Consider the following 17,568-nt stretch of genomic DNA (forward strand, 5'->3'; position numbering starts at 1 on the left):
AGGCAGAATACTTTGCAGTCTAAACAAGCTAGTTAAAGGGGGACTGTACCTTTTACTATGTATTAAACAATATATAAATTCCAGAACTGTTACTTAAGTTGTTTAAGTAGGCCTTTGCACTACATATTATTTAGTGAATCTAAGGAAGATTGTACATTGTAATGTGTAAGGAATATCCTCCTTAAAAATTAAGTTGACATGTATTGCAGATACAGAACACATGTCACAGCTCCTCTAGGACTGCGGGAGTGATCAAGCCCTAGAGGAGCCGTGACATGTGTTCTGTATCTGTAACACGTCACAGCTCCTCTGGGGCTGTGGGAGTGATCAGGGGAGCGGAGCTGTCAGCATAGTAAAGCTCCGCTGACTGCTCTGCTCCCTGATTGGCTGAGGAAAGGGAAATCCTGATGATGCTTGAGCTGTCATCAGGGTTTCCTATTTCTCAGCCAAACACAGAGCAGTAGAGGTGATGAATGGAGATATATATCTCCATTGAACCTCTAATGCCCTGGTATTGCCTGCGGTTACAGTTAATTGAAGGCACGTGCTTGCAATTAGCTGTAACCGCACGGTTCCCACGGTCCGGGAATCCCCGGACATTGTCGGATAACCTTTCCAGAATTTTTGCAGTCGAATCCCGTGTTTTTCGGGTCGGGTCTATCCGAATTTGAACAGCCATATTCGGGTCGAATGTAAGGACAACCAGAATTCGAACACCAACACTAGTGGTCAGTAGGAAAAAGTCTCTTACATTGTATGTCACCCTTACAGATAGCCAAAAAGGTTATGTAAACTGTAAAGAGTCACAAATTACTCATTGCTCAAGGAACCCCTAGCAATCTGAGAAACCCTAGGGTTCTAGAGCAGTGGTCCCCAACGTTTTGCACGTCGTGAACCTCTAAATGAACGGACTCCGAACCACGCATGCGCAGGGAGCTGTGTGTCACTCAAAGGGGAAGAAACGTCTTCCCAGAGTAAGGTCATGATGCCAGAACTCACCCACTCTCCCATCGCAGGTCTGAGCCTGTCCAGGTGCACAACCCCAGCCCACCTCCATGAGCCTGCGATGTCTCCAGGATACGTAGTCTGCGGCCCTGGCAGCTGCTTCCCCCCCCCCCCAAGCGGGGTCCTTCTCCTAACGCTGCTGGTGGGTGCATCAGCCAGAGCCGTGGCCCACCTGTCAGATGGCCACTGCCCACTAGTGGGACCCCTGTTCTAGAAAACCCTGGTTGTGAAACACTGTATAACACTATAACATTGTATTTTGCAAAGCATTACAAATAAAAGGCTGGTTTGTGCATGATGCTGTCACTTTTCCCATGTCAGAAAGTTGGGGCAAATGACCATCCCATGTCTCTATCTAGTTTTATTAAATTTTTGTTTCATTAAAAACATTAGGAAATGCAAAAGACTCACAAACATCTTAACCTTGTACATGTCGAGCCTAATATACTCTTATGAGCAGGTAAACGATGTCAGGACTAGGCAGTACGCATGTCTGAAGTGTATTTGAAAAATCATGGAGATCAGATGCATGTATTTTAGTGACTTACCTTTCTGCTGCCATTAATGGATTTGTAAGTCAGAATGTAGTTTTCAATGGCAGAAAGTGGTGGCTGCCAAGATACCAGAGCACTTGTCCTCGACACCTCTGAGGCTGTCAAGTTTATAGGGGGATCCAAATCTGCAAAAAATTAATTTATATTAGTTTTTTTAAAACCTTATTATGATGGCATTAATACATAACTTGAGCCAGTTTTTTTTTTTTAATTTAGGATAGAGCAGGGAAAAGATAGAATCTCTGTCAAAACATATTTTGCAGTCAGTTGTCCAATTTATGACATTTTTTTTCACTTTCTGTCTTGGCAAGAAGTTTGACACCAGGATAGGACATGAAGGGAAATCTCTCTTATTGGGTGAGAATGATAATAAAACACACTTTATCAGTAGAGTAGTAAAAACAGATCCTCTTTTGGGGTTTTATTTATTTCATTTACCCTCATACTCTGCCTATTAAGAATATAACCTGATTGGCAATTGTTCCCATTTCAGTTCGTTTTCTTCTATCACGTCAGGTTTTTTCTCTACTGCTGATATTGATGCGATTACTGTAGCTTGGATTTGTATATTTGGCTATTCATTTACACGCAAGACTGTGTGGTCAGAGGTTGTGCGCTGCTCTAAGTAGTGAATATACAAAATGTATTTTTCCACTTACACACGTATTTCCTTACTTTCAGATCATGTCTGGCTCTGCTGTTTCTCGTCGTAAGTGCCTAAACAACCCTGAATCATTTTGTTATATATGTGGCAGTTTTACCATTCCCAGTCAAAGGGTGGACATCAGCACATTTGTAGAGCAAGCCTATTTGGCATATTTCAAAGTTAAACTTGGTGATCAAGAGAAGTCTTGGGCCCCTCATAAGGTGTGCAAACAGTGTGTCAAGGGTTTACGGATGGGGAGAAAAGGAACACATGATAAGATGCCATTTGGTATACCTATGGTTTGGTGAGGGCCAGGAGATTATTTCAGCAACTGTTTTTTTTTGTATAGTGAAAACTTCAGGATATAACAAGGAAAATAAATGTAACATAGAGCATCCTAGACTACCATCGGCTATACGCCCAGTGGCTCATTCAGATGAAATCCCAGTGCCGGTTTTCATTACACTACCCTGTCTTGAAGAAGATGATTATTGTGATGAACTAGGTGACAACAATGATAAAGAGTTTGAAAGTGAAGAGGACTTTGTTCATAAAGGATTTGATCAGCATGAGTTGAGTGATTTGGCACATGATTTGGAACTATGGAAGAAGGCTTCAGAACTCCTATCATCAAGACTGCGTGAGGAAAACTTACTTGAAAAAGGATCGAAGGTATCATACTTTCAAACCACAGAAATTGCATTTGTGCAGTACTTTAGTGCAGTACTTTAGAATTGACAGTGGCTTTGTGTATTGCCATAACATACCTGGTTTAATGGAGGAATTGGGAATTCCAATCTATACCTCAACTGAATGGCGACTGTTCGTCAATAGCTCGAAGCAGAGCTTAAAGTGTATCCCCCTTCACAATGGCAATATATTTGGGTCAGTCTTGTGAAGAATATGCAGACATAGAGAGTAACTGGGTTGTTGCAATATCACCAACACAATTGAGTCATCTGTGTTGACCTTAAAATGGTATGCTGCCTTCTTGGTCAGAAAAGCGGATACACCGAGTATCCTTGTTATCTGTGCATGTGGGACAGTAGAGCTCGTGGGAGGCATTGAGTGGAAAGGAATTGGCCTCCAAGATCTGCCCTAAAACCAGATAATCCGAACATTCTACATGAGTCACTTGTTGATAGAAAGAATATTATATTCTCGCCTCTGCACATAAAACTGGGTCTGATTAAGCAGTTCGTTAAAGCTTTGCCAAATGAAGGAGATTGTTTAAAGTATCTCATTTTGGCATCTCCTAGCCTGTCATTTGAAACAAAAAAAAAAGGCCGGTGTGTTTGATGGTGCACAGATTCGGCAGCTCATCAAAGATGAACATCAGGACAATGTCAGAAGTGGAAAAGAATGCTTAGTTATCATTCAAAGCCACTGTTAAGGACATTCTTGAAAACACATGGGCAAATAAATACACAGAAATTGTCCCGAACCTCTTGGAGAGCTACAAAATGCTTGGTTGCAATATGAGCATCAAGGTGCATTTTCTGCATAGTGATCTTTCTAACTTCCCAGAAAAACTTGGTGCAGTCAGTGATGAGCAAAGTGAACGATTCCACCAAGATTTAAAGGTCATGGAAGGACAGTATCAGGGTAGATGGGATGTACATATTATGGCTGACTATTGTTGGAGCATCTGGTGGGATTGTCCTAACACTAAACACTCCAGGAAAAGCTATAAGCAATATCTACCTTAACCGCTTAATCTAATAATTTTCAAAAGTTTTACTGTAAAAAAAAATGTCATAGAGTAACAATAAATCCTTTTATATGAACAAAAAAAATTTAAACAGTACATTTAAGTTATTATTTCATTGTATGTAAAATTTGTATGTCTTTTGACAATAATGGAGGGTATCCTGTATCGCAAAAACTGGATGTGATAGCAAAAAAACTAGGGTCATTTCTAGATTCATCAACCAAAAATTAGTAAAAAAAACAAGTGTAAGATCTAACTCAACAAAAAAAATGCGTTCCCCAGTCTTTATGTTCATGTATTTTTGTCCATCCACAGCTCCCCTACATAGCACTATTAGGTGGATGACCCCACTTGTAGGGCAAAATGACAGTGCCTTTGGGAAGGCCCTCAACCCATAGAAACTCAATAAAATTTCCAGTGTTGGCAGCCAGGGAGAGTGGTAATGTCACTCCATTGGTCATATGTTATGAACTGAATTTGTAATGACTTGTAGCAAGCAAGGTCATAATGCAGGCAGTAACATCCTCTTATGTTCCTGGGAAGCAACAGCTATGAGTGCTGGTTGCAATAGAGAAAGAAACTACAGGACAGGACTGGCAACGCAAGAACTCGTGAATGTGTGTGTTCGGGGGGTACACTAAAGAAAATCATGTTGTCCTCTGTCCACCCCAGTCTGCATATTAAACAGGAAAAGAGCAGGAGCAAACTGAAAAGGAATCTCTCTGCTAACTCTGCTTTCTCATCCTAATATAATGTTTCATTTCACACATTTGCATGCAGCATGCCTGGTTGGCTCCCAGCTCGCTGCTGTATAGGACAAGAGACTCATGCCAAGTCAAATTCAAGTACTTACACTAGCTACATTTAAAAAAAATATATGTGTAATAAATTGTTATCAAATGCAGAGCTGCATTATTTTTGCCTTTCTAAGCATTTATACTGTTACTAACTTTTTATACTGACACTAATTTTTTGCTAATATTTGCCTGTAGAGCAGGGTTTTTTTTTAGGCGAATGATGCCTGACTGGTGGTTCTGGTGCATCATTGCATTTTTTGCACCACTGTTGTTTTTGATCATATTAATTATTTCTGTACATATCTTATAGTGTTAATGCAAAAATCACTAACTATTGTTTATTTTGAACATATGTTTTCTGGTTATAAATTAAGACCATTGAAAATATATCTTTACTGCAGTTTAAATGGTTGCTTGAAGGCTCAACTAGAATTTGCTCTCTTCTCTCAACATATTCAATGGTGAATTCCAATGCCAAACGATTGTATCATTCCACCAGGGTTTTTCTTCCAATAGGAGAATCTAGTTGAGAAAACATGACACTATGTCCACAATAAAACAAGCCAGCATATGATACAGGTTGTATACGGACATAATCTTTGTTTTTCTTGCTATACCTTAAGGCAGACAGGGCTGTTTCCTAAGTAAATTTACTCTCAGTTTAAATGTTTCATACACGATTTTTTTTGGATACCCATATGGTGAGCAAAGAAAGAAGTTCACTGAACTACTACCTTTCCTATCAACATTTCCTTTTTTCGGTCCAGTCTTTCAATCTGCTGCCAAAAGTAAAGAGAAGATGCCCTATGGAAGCTCCACGTTGCAACTAAGATCTTACACAGAGCTGTCTTCCTCCCCTATATTACACCGTTGCATGCCTGAGCAGGAAATCACCAATCACCTGCTCTGTCACATATTCAGAAGAACAGGAAAATATTGGAGCAGCGATAGCGTTGGTCAATTTGGTCATTAAAGCACTTGTTTGCATATATGCTTTGAATTATATATATATATATATATATATATATATATCTCAAGAAACAAAAACTGCCAGGAAGCAGCCAAAAGTAGAAATTTATACTCCTTGCTGCATTTACCATGATCTTTTCATTGTCCGGTGTTAAGCAAACTTAACTGTCTTCTTCTAGAGAATAAAATCCTGATTAATGTAGTCATTTTATTCTGTGTGACTTTACATGAAAAATTGCCTACGTCAGACTGAACAAAGCCTTTAGTAATTGCCCAATTTATCGTATCTTTTTTGCCCCATTGAAAAGAAATTATCCGATTGCAGCCCATTTCTTAACTACTTTATTGCCAGTGCAATGAGAGGCAATGTGCTACGGTACATTGAATGGATTAGCATAGCTTTAATAGTGTGTATCTCAGCAGTGAATGTATGATTTCTCAGAGGTGTCTTTTGCCTGTATACGAGAGACAGTCTTTTGCTGGTGCAGTAGAACTTTCGTGGTCCATTACAAAGTATTATGGATTCTGACAGGTCTACAATTCCCATGGCTGATAAAAGCTCTACATTATTCAGTAGCGAAGGAGAACTTTTGCTCTGCTTTGAGGAAGGATTTCTATACTGAGCATTTCTGCTTTGCTTTTCCTGTTTGATTTTGCTAACTAAAAACGGGGGAGCATATTGTATATCCAAATCCACTGCTACTTGGGATGACACCTATTAACATGCTGCTAATTGTTGTAACATTACTATAAAAGAAGGCTTTGCAGAAGGAAAATGAGAATGTGGCCTAGGGCTTAAAATTTCACAAGGGTGCCCAAGCTGTATTAAGAGATCAGCCCAGATCATAAACCGTGGGATTTGTTTTTTTTCTACTGGTGGCAGCACACTGTTTTTTTGGCATAGATATGTCATTTCTCTGGCTCTTTGGCATGCTATTTCACCATTGCATTTGAAGCAGGCGAGTTTGGGTTCCCTTTCACAGTGAATCTATGCTTAATAGGAGGATGAGGATCTAAACTAATTCCTTGTTTTTTCCCAAGTAGTAAAGATTACTCTATATTCCTAAGTAAAGGTTTTAACACACAATTCAGCTAACAATTTGGCAATGGATCTGCTTAGCATCCAACTGGGTTTTTGGCACCAGCTGTATTTCTATTTATTTTAGAATTTTTAGTGTAAAGTGCTGTGTAACTAATGAGTCCTTTGATGTATGTAAAACAACTGTTTTTCATAAATACACTATAATATTCAGCTAGAGTCCTGAATGCTATTAGTCTTCTGTAAAAGCTCCACTTAAATGAATAGAGATGATAAGAAAGAAGAGAAGGAGAGGCTTTCATAGTGTAATGGGTTTACCAGGAGCCTTTCACTCTCGGTGGAATGCGGGGCTGATGTAAATATTGGTTATTTGGGATCAAATCCCATGTAGGGTTGTGTTTTGATTTAAGTAAAATATACACTCCAAAGAAGGTAATGTCAGAAAACATTTTAAAACATTTATATTTTTAGAAAAACTCTCTAAACATCAATAATGAACCAGTTCCGCTAATTGAATATAAAATATTGCAAATGTTATTCACTTTAAATGCCACCCCCAATGCACCTCCATAACCCATCTGCATTGCAACACACTCCAGCAAAGCATTGAGGAAGAAAGGACCAGACAAAGCTGGACCATCTACAACCAGAAAATCTGAGCCACTATCTGACTTGCTGCAGTTTCTAATGCACACTGTGATAAGGTAAGACATTTCAGTGCAGAAGAGGATTCTGTACAACTGTGCAAGTTTTAAAGTAATTAAACATCAGCATCCCCTCCATCTTTTATAACTGTTCATGTTGTATATTTAAAGTCCTAAACAGCTAGAAGATATTCTTCACACCAAACTTCTTTAAAGCAGAGCTAGGTTTTTGTTGGTGTGTATTAGTGTGCTTAAGCATTTGCCATTAAAAATCCTTTCTGTAGGCTTCCTACAGCAATAGCAGGTCTAGGAAACTGTCAATGTTGCATCCACTAAAGCCTCCATCTTTGCCATGTACACAGCAATCCTGACCACCTGGACAGCAACTGTTTATTTTTGGGTTAAGTTCCGCAACCAAAGATGCAAACATATTATATTACTGTATTTTTTATTACACAAATACTGTATATTTTAATACACAAAAATGTTAATTTAGCCAGCTAATTACAATGCCAAAAGCTATATACATCTCATATGTTACTTTTGTTTTCACATTTTTGTATACTTTTCAAGTGAATAAAGGGGAAACAGCCAGCAGATGGTGCTGTTGAGCCACTGCTCAGGTCTATGGTGACAGCTTCATAACAATGATGGACTCCTGCAGTTGCTCACTGCCTTTGAGGCAAGCATAGCTCAACAGCTTGTAAAAGCCCAGGGTTCACAGATTGTCACAGACCATCTGCAAATCACAAAAGACACTCCTGGGGCATGGGATAAAAGGGGAACTCTTTCGTAGAAATAATGCTTATTTTTAATTTGGTTGTACAACCTTGCACCACCCTTGTTTTATTTTCCTCTATAAAAAGCATTTAATTAACGCAGCGAATGACAAAAAGAGAAATAACAAAGGCAACAGATCCAAGCACACAGAACAAGAAAGGAGTGCACAGATGTAAGCAGCTGGCATACATCCACTATCCATGTCTGTTACTTTAGAAGATGACAGCAGGCCTACATAGATATTATATAATTACTGTCTTTAGGTATTTCTAGTATATGAAGGCCAGGAAGGGGCTAGAAAAACAGAAGAGCGATACACATTTCTGCATGTTTGTTAACGTTTCTCACTTTATTAAGGTATTTAAATATTGTAAAATTGTTCTACTTTGCAGGAAATTCTCTCAATCCTGAATTTAATTTTTTATGCTATGTATCATTGGGGAAATTTCCTTTCATTTCCTATCCAGCAGACACTCTAATTAAGAAGAAATCTCCCCAAAAAGAAATTATGTCCCCACTGGAAGATTAAGTATCTACTCATTTACCAATGACTCAGTACAGAACAATCAGGTAGGTTATTATTGCAGATAGAGACAGGTGATGTCCCTTCTGCAATAATCACTCCTACCCGCCTGATCACGCTGGGTATTTGGAAAAAATCCGAGCTACACAATATCAGCTGTGTGAGCCGGGAATGAATGAACTCCAGCACCTGCACAGGAGTTTTGTCATAGCAGCTGACTGGTCAAAGATCTTCTACAAGAAGGTAGCTGCACCCTGTTAGGAAACAGGGAGGGGTGAGTGGAGGTAGTCCCCAAGTTTAAGACATCTGACAAACAGACGACTTCTAGATATGAATGGGGCTTCCCTGCTCGTTTGTGTGCAGGATGGAGGCTTGATAGGGGGGACGGGGCGTTAGGCATGACTTGCAGAAGAAATCTTTTGCTAAACACAGCTGGGACTGAGCTCCTCTGCAACATCTTGTAACTCTTTAATGACCAAGACAAACTCTGCAATTGTTTCTTTTTGGGAAGCATAGCACAGCTTGCTCCAGAAGTTAATGAATGTCTAGGCTTTATAAAGTTTTTTTTGCTTTGTTTGTGATTTATTCACAGTGAGGATTTTAAACAGTAACTGACACTACGCTGACTAAAATTATGTTAAGACAAACATTTATCCTAACGCCGAGTGTAGCTTGGGGTAAAAAAAAACAGCTTATAGCAGTAGCTAAAAAATAAAGAATTAAACTTACCTGGTCCAATTGGCATCCTCCAGTGGCCTGCCCATCCTCTGGCTGTGTCCTCCTGCTTTGATCTGTGCCCCCGTGAGTGTGCTGACGTTCCCCGGGAGTTCCCAGTGACGCACCCTTTATGCACCCTTGTTTTAACAGATTTTTGTGTTTTTTATTTAAAGTTTATTAATAAATGTATTAAATGTATTTATTATTGGAAATATTTCAGTGAGTTATGCCTAAGAATTATAGGCCTACAATGTAAAATAATTTTTCATAAAAGACAATGTACCGCTTTTAGACATATAAATCGGGACAGAAATGCACTGCTCAGGAGGTTAAAATAATGTACCTGTTCCAGTTTACATACAAATTCAACTTAAGAACAAATCTACAGTCCCTATCTCGTATGTAACCCGGGGACTACTTGTAATGGGGGTTTAAAAATTTTGGATTTTACCACAGTTTCTTCCAGTGACAATAGTTATGAGAATTTAAATACTAACTCCAGATTCTAAAAAGGATCTCTTTTGCATTGGGATTACCCCCTCATTACAAGGATTAAATGCTTGCTTAGGTCTGGGAGGAGGATTTTACTTTCCTTACTTCCTCACTCCCTTCTATGGGAATGGTCCCTCACAGACTCCTCTATAATATGCTCTGTAGTAGCAGTAGTTGCAGACAGGCATGCCATCCTCTTAATGTTGGACCAATAGGAGCCCAAATGCCCACGGACAACCTGGAAGTTGGATGAAAAAGCAGCCACAATGGCTGCTAGGGGGACAAAGTAACTAGGTAAGTATTTTTTGTTTTTTTTGTTTGTTTTTTTTTTGTTAAAATATTGAACCTGCTGTTTTTTACACAAACCTGGGCACAGATGTCTTGTTCTGCTTATGGCTCAAATTATACATCACACACATTAGCAGGCACTATGCATTTAACTTATGATGATTTGAAATAGTAAAATATTGCCCTCCCTGAATAATAGGAAGTTGCATTAAACTCTTTACTGACCAAGTTGGCCATAAGCTGGCTTTAAATGTATCTGAGCATATTAAAATTAGCTTCAACCAAGACTCCCGAAATGTGGCAGCACGTATGATGCTGATGTCTATAGTCATTTTAAAGAAGGCCTGTACCAAGGAAAATAGGCTTCCGTTGCTGACCTGTTTTTGAACATGCTCAATGCCATGTGGTCTCGGGCTTCAATGAGTTCCCTGTCCTGTATGCAGCAAGAAAAGTCAGGGAGAAGTCAAAGCTTCTGATCTCTATACTTGGCCAAGGTCAGAGACTCAATGTAATAAAGAATTGAGAGATACTGTACTCTGCTAACTGTATGGGGTAATACCTGTAAATATAGAATCCAGCATAGGAATAATATTTTTAATTTCACATACTTTTATTTGCCCCCCTGCCTTTACATGCAATCTACACTGCATCAAAAAAGAAAATTATAGGCATAGGGACAAACCATATAAGCACAACAGGGTGCTTACAACAGTCACATTTTATTCATGTTTTTTTTCCCCACTATAAAAAATAAATAACTGTGACTGTACCTTCCTAAAAAGTGTAAGCTAGAGTTAGGCTTTAATTTGATGCTTATTTAAAGTCTATTTAAAACTACATATCTGTCTAAGACTACCCTGTCCTCAGAGTGATAACACTGCTGCGTGAATTCACTGCAGAACTAACAGAATTGTCATCCTGTTAAAGCAAGTGAAAAAATAATGGATTTACTGACAGGAATTACAGGTAATAGAACTGCTATTGTGATTCAAAGAAAAACAAAATCTGCTGCGTTGATACAAATGACAGACTGTAACTTTTAAATCTAGCCTTTAAATCTGAACTCCAGGCACTGCTAAAAGACACAAATTAAAATAGCACACATTGCCAAAGGCTTCAAGTTAACACTTCAATGGAAGAATAATAACTATATTTGATTTGATATCAGTCTCTTGCAGTCCTTGTACAGATAAACCCAGACTAGGGGAGGGTGAAACAGTACCAGAAGCCAGTTAGTTGTGCTGCAGTGAAAGCAGCATGCTGATAAGAGGACAAGTGGAAAAGGGATGGACTCATCAATCTGTAGTATCTTCCATTCCCAGGTCAGGGGAGGAATAAGACCTGTACGTGTTACTTATCTGCAAAAGAAACAAAATCGGGTCCTCTAACCTGCTAGAGAGGACTGCATTGCATGATAGGACTTTGTACATTTCAGGACTGGATGGATAGAATTTAAATCACATGGTAGATAAAACAGAACCTATATTTTACATTTACTTATTTCATTATGAATATGCTTGGAGTTTAGATATAAAGACATTGGTTTATTTTGATATCCAGGTAACTAACAATTTCAAAGAGAAACGGCCAGCTACATATTTCTCACACAATGGATTTTTCTATACCCCATGTGGTAATGTAGCCACTGTAAAGGTTAATGTAAAGATTGTTACAGATAATAGGCATAAATACCCAGTGGAGGTTGGATTTTGGGCGGAATTAAACAGAATTTTAATTGTGTGTTGTATGATCAGTTTAAAAATGGATCCCTCTCACCTTTTATATCTTTTGATGACTATGAAAATTAGGTGTTTTTTCCTGGCTTACATGGTCCACCTTTCTACAGTTAATACAGATATGAATATTGGGATTTTGAACAATTTTCTTATTCCATCAATTGAAGGTATGTTTGGTGATGATGAAGTAATTTTTCAGGATGATGATGCATCTTGCCACAGAGCAAAGAATCTTAAAGGTTTTCTTCAGAAATTCATGAAATATTATCTTATATCAATGACATGGCCAGCAAACAGTGCGGATCGCAATCTGATTGAAAATTTATGATGGAAATTGGAAAAAAGGCTAATGACAAGGCTCAGTCCTGCAACACTGATCTGTCAACTACTGTACTAGAAAATTGGAATCTGATTGATGAATATTGTTTTTCGTTAGTGATGTTCATGTCTCGAAAAATTCAAACTGTCATTAAAGCCAAAGGTGGTCCAAGATCAATTGTCGAATTGAAAACAATTAACCTACTAGTATGGCTTTAGGATGTGAAAGGACACCCTTGCAAAAACAGGGAGAACATACAATTTCCTTATTTATTGCCCATTATTGAGTGATTCGACAGTTTTCACCCACTGGGTCTTAACAAAAAAATGTATCAATTTCAATGTAATTTAATGTTTTGCAGGTATATCTTACAATGCCATAAAGTTCAGTTGGTAAATGAAAAAAGTTTTCATATATGTGATTTGTTTTTTTACAACAAAGTAAAACAGCTGAATGAGCATCCTCCAATAATAGTGATTCCATAATCCTTGCCAGGGATTGTAGACAAGATAAGACTTTAGTTTCATGATAAAATGCATTTTGTAATAATTCCTCACTCTGTCCAACCATCTGCAACACTAAAGGAGAAACATCATTTTTAGGTCGTCTTGAGGTGCACCTAAACCTAACAAAAATGTCATAAGTTGCAGCCTATTATGCCGTTTACACGCTGGCTTCATTAGTATTTTTTCCTTTTTTCAACTGCCAGCAACACATATGCACATAAAGCGACATCACATGAAGGAGTAGCATTGTCAACACAGGACAATTACACCATTTCTTTTTAAATATATAAAATACATTCTGCTACTGTCAGCCTTCATTACCCAAGTGATCTATTGCGCTGTATCTAAATTCTCTAACATTCCGCCTTAGATTCCAAAAGTATCAATACGAGTAATAAATCAAGAAATATTTCTTTTTCCCTTTATCATAACACAAATATGCTGCAGAATGGACGCAATTTGCATATTTTTGGTGCAGAATAAATTCAATTTACCTAGCCCAGGATCTATCACTGATTTGATCACTGCACCCTAAAGAACATCACTGGCTACCAGTCACTGAGCAAATTGAGTCTGAAGTCCTATTCATAATTTAATAGGTCATTCATGCACCGGCATCATGATGTATCTGAGAACATATCGTTCTAAATGAGACAATAAGGCTATGCTCGGCTCGGCAATGCACTGGCAATTTATGGAGGAAGTTGGGAAATACTGCAATATATACAACAGCTACAGGTTTAATAAAGAAAGTAAGTGTAGAAAATGGGAAAAGCAGATGCAGATTGATAAAAGTGAGTAAACATTCATGCGGTCACAAAAACATTTCTTTAGCTTCACTTTGTTGTTTTTTTTCAAGCAGTAGTCTGTTTAAAGCAAACCAGTCACAAACTTAGGCAATTCAAACAATATTAGGCAATTGAACATATGATTAGAAATACAGATGCAGAGATTATGTCTAGTACAGACTATGTGCCAAAACAACGGGTAAGTCCTAACATAAGGATAACATTATAACCATTCTGATCACTGGAGAGGCTCAGTACATAGCAATGTCTTTTTTATCAGAAAAGATAATAAATACATAGTCATTTTAATATCCCATATTTTTATAGTGCCAAAATACTAGGCAGTACTTTTCATAGTCCAGCCACATCACTAACTGTCTCTCAGAGCTTATAATCTAACACTGTCATAGCCAAGATGAGTTTATGGGTTCAAAGCAATGACCCTACTAGTATGGTTTTGAGATGTGGAAGAATGCAAACACTGGGAGAACATACAAATTATATAGAAGGCAGTAAGAACCTTGCGCAAGAAGCCAAAGGTAATGAGCACAATAAATATTATATATAAAAAATTTCTGTTACATATTTATTGTCACTGAAAACATTTTCTGATTACAATTTTTTCACATGACCAGTTTGAATTGTCCAGATTTTCTCTTTATAAGGAAAAACTATCTTGTATTTTTAGGAACTTATCCTTAGGCAGGTTCGGACCTGCTTCAGGATTGAGTGATCTCACGCCGGTCCCTAAGACTGGCACCTTTCCAGGCACTTGGTCATGTGCAAGTGCTGGTTCTTAAAGACTGGCATCTGCACATTTACAGCTGGTAGCAGTGAACAGCACTAGTACCGCTCACGGCTGCCCTCATTCATTCTCCATGAGGCTGCCGACAGAAGAAGCTACAAGAAGTGTCTCCCCAGAAGCAGCGGTTCTCCAGCATGAACTGTCTAAAAATGTATATTGCCCACCTTGGAGAGAGAAGTCTTTTGAATGGATCAGGGGGGGGGGGGGGGGGCTTGTAAACCTTTGCTCTTTCCAAAATGAAAATAAAAGTTTTGGTTTTAGAAAAAAGTGTTTTTACTTATATAGATACTCCTATAGATACACCTTAAGGATACATTGTCACCTTGAATTGTCAAATTACCATAGTCTCTTACTAGCCCATCCCTACTAAATGAACATTTATTGTTTTCCCCCATTGCTTTGTTGGAGGCATCACAAAAAAAATGTGGTACATCCAGATATTGGAGAGCAAGCAACTTTGTCCTAGTTCAAATAAGTTCCAACACTATCTGCCTTAGACTTTTTACAGGAATTTACCTACAGAGCAATGCATCAGGGAGGTGAAAGGTTCCCATTACTTTGATGACAAAAGGAGTGTGGGTGGGTTCTGTATGTGTGGTATTCAGGGAGTTCTCCAATGTGAAAGTTGTTAGTGGAATAGGTGTCCCTAATTGCATTTTCCCAAAAACCCTACTAAAATGAAATGAAACTTGCTATGCTGGACACTGACTGCAATGAGAACCTTAAAGGAGTTTCAACCTTTTCATTTTATATACAAAACCAAACAAATGTGACTTTGAGTACATTTGGTGAATTGTCTATTACTATTACAAGCAGAGGTGAGAGTCTGCTATATTCCATTAGTTTTCTGGCTATATAATTAGAGTAGAATTAAAGCATTTTAAACTTCCTTTTCTCAGTGAATTGATATTAGTTTTACAAATACAATTACAAGACAATAGAAAGAAAAGAAAAAAAGGACAAATCATGCTGAGATACAAACACTGGGATGCACAGTTTTGCCAAGACAGCATACAAAATGTATGCATAGCACTCTGCACTGTTAAAAGAGAGATGGGTGGAATGTTTACATCAATTATCATAATGAAATATGAATAGTATCTTCCAGTTTCATTTAACAATTTTAAATATGAGCACCCTTGCTCAAGTCATGATTTGTACCTACATGTAGTAAAGCTGACACCAGAGCTTCGGCTGGCTTGGGGCCCGATGCTGGCTGACAAGGAGACTGAGTAATGGGTATGAGGGAGAAGGTTCTGCAGCTGAAACTCCTGGCTGTCCCCATCAATGAGAATTGTCTCTCCTGAAACTGAATCAGAGGAGAAAGCACATATATAAGTATTCCTTATTCAAGAACTCTTGTCTAATACAAAAACAAGGTATACGAATGGAAACAAAACCTCAGGTAAAATATTTCAAGCAGCAGGCTTTAAGGACAAGTGATATACTTGTATGAAAACAGCATACTGTAACTAATCCAAGGAAGGCATCAGCATTTTATTAATATCTGCCAGGGTAAATTCATTAAATAAAAATAAACACTGAAAATGAAAATTGAAAGAACTATTACCACTGATACAAGCAAACTCTAAATAATGACCAATCCACTCCTTATGTGTGCGAAACATTCTTATATAATAATTTTATAAGTTATTGTGAATAAATATTACTAACTATATTGTTCAAAGAGTCACTTAAACAACAAAAAAGTCAAATTTGTTTTGAATGTTAAATATACATTGTTCTCCGTTGCTCCCTCCTGTTTTTTCTAAAAATATTTGTGCAAATAGTCCCCATAAATACCTTATATCCTTTTCCACTAATCTATTAAGATTAGTGGAAACCACAAAATCATGGGACATGTGTTTTTCTAATAGGTAGGAAGCTGACTTTGCAAGTGCTCTGTTTTTCAGCCTAAAATAGTGAAAACGGCCAGCATCCTTTATATGGATTGACTGCATAAACAAACATTAAAACAAAGCAAATATATATGATATCTTTTATTCTCTTTATTAATTTTTAGAATGAGGACTATGACTTAAGATGACCAAATTCGGGGTATGTTTTATACTATTAGGTATTATTAATGAGGGATACTGAAATAATTTTTTTAGCACTTATATAAATACAGATAAAAATGCAGAGTGAAGAGTTTTGATTATTTTTTTTTTTTTGAGTTAGAGGTTTAGAATATTTGTAGGTTAACATCACAATTATATTAAGGTTTTAGAAAGTACCCCAAAAAATTAATTAACGCCAAGCCAACTGCAGCCATAAGGTTGGGGGCTTCTTTATTGTGGGTAGAGGAACTACACAGAGTTGTCCTTCTTCTGTTGCCTTATTTGCTCAATGGTGGAGCCCATGCTCACAGCAATCAAAAACAACCCCTTGATTAAGGGCTGTAGTTTACAAAATTGGAGAAAATAGCTTTATATACGGATGACATCTTGTTCTTGCACAATCCCTCTAGGAAACATTAATGGTTTCAAATACATTTGCAATCTATTCTGGTGCAAATCTAAAATTTTGCAGTGAGATGCTCTGTTGTCTCTTACTGTATGTACCTGTCTGTGTTTCTTTTATGGCAAATCTTTAAGCTGCATTATTTTGGTCTGGAAATCAGTTATTAAGTGCTTGCTTTTATCTGCTTAAATGTTCATCATTTGCTCTCTTTATGTAGAGCCAAGCCCATGGCAAGGAACATTTTACCTTTATAACATTTCTGGCAAGATAATCCTTATGAAAAGTTCCCATGTTATTGTATGTATTTCAGAATTCGGATCCTGTTTGGATCAATAAGTACATATTTAAAAGCAGCTGGAAAGCTATATAGTTATTACTTTGGCTCTACCCCTGAATACATACAATAGTGTCTTTCTGACAAGAAGGGATGGACCTATTTTGCCAGCTCACCTCTAATCTCCACCCTTCCTACCATTTTTATTTGTTTGTTATGTTGGGTTAAAACCCTGACTCCCAATGCGGCAAATTTTTCAGCTTCTTTATTATTATGCTAGATAATAATTTTACATTGTAAGAAGCCTTCTCCACGCTGCCTGACAGGCTTTATTAATTTGTCGCTCCATTCATGTAAACCTAAGAAAGGAACAATTTGCCAAATTCAATAGTGTATGAGGCATGGGCTCGGATGAAATTTATGATTACTGTGTCTCTTGAGTGCCTATATGGTTCAATAATTTGCCTTGATGTTTTATTGGAACTTCTTGTGCTGTCATTCCTTCTTTTGAT

General features: G+C 37.7%; 1 protein-coding gene across 3 annotated transcripts in view; it reads right to left on the reverse strand.

Moving 5' to 3' along the window:
• TNR (tenascin R) overlaps nucleotides 1-17,568 on the reverse strand; it is a 304,192-nt gene that overhangs the window by 23,250 nt on the left and 263,374 nt on the right. For all 3 annotated transcript variants that reach the window (XM_072419731.1, XM_072419729.1, XM_072419730.1), the window contains 2 exons: nucleotides 15,485-15,628; nucleotides 1,554-1,684 (listed from right to left, as the gene is read on the reverse strand). In XM_072419731.1, coding sequence (XP_072275832.1) covers nucleotides 1,554-1,684; nucleotides 15,485-15,628 — 275 coding nt within the window. The remainder of the gene's footprint in view (nucleotides 1-1,553; nucleotides 1,685-15,484; nucleotides 15,629-17,568) is intronic.

Source organism: Pyxicephalus adspersus, chromosome 8 (genome assembly GCF_032062135.1).
Source record: "Pyxicephalus adspersus chromosome 8, UCB_Pads_2.0, whole genome shotgun sequence".
Lineage (NCBI taxonomy): Eukaryota > Metazoa > Chordata > Amphibia > Anura > Pyxicephalidae > Pyxicephalus > Pyxicephalus adspersus.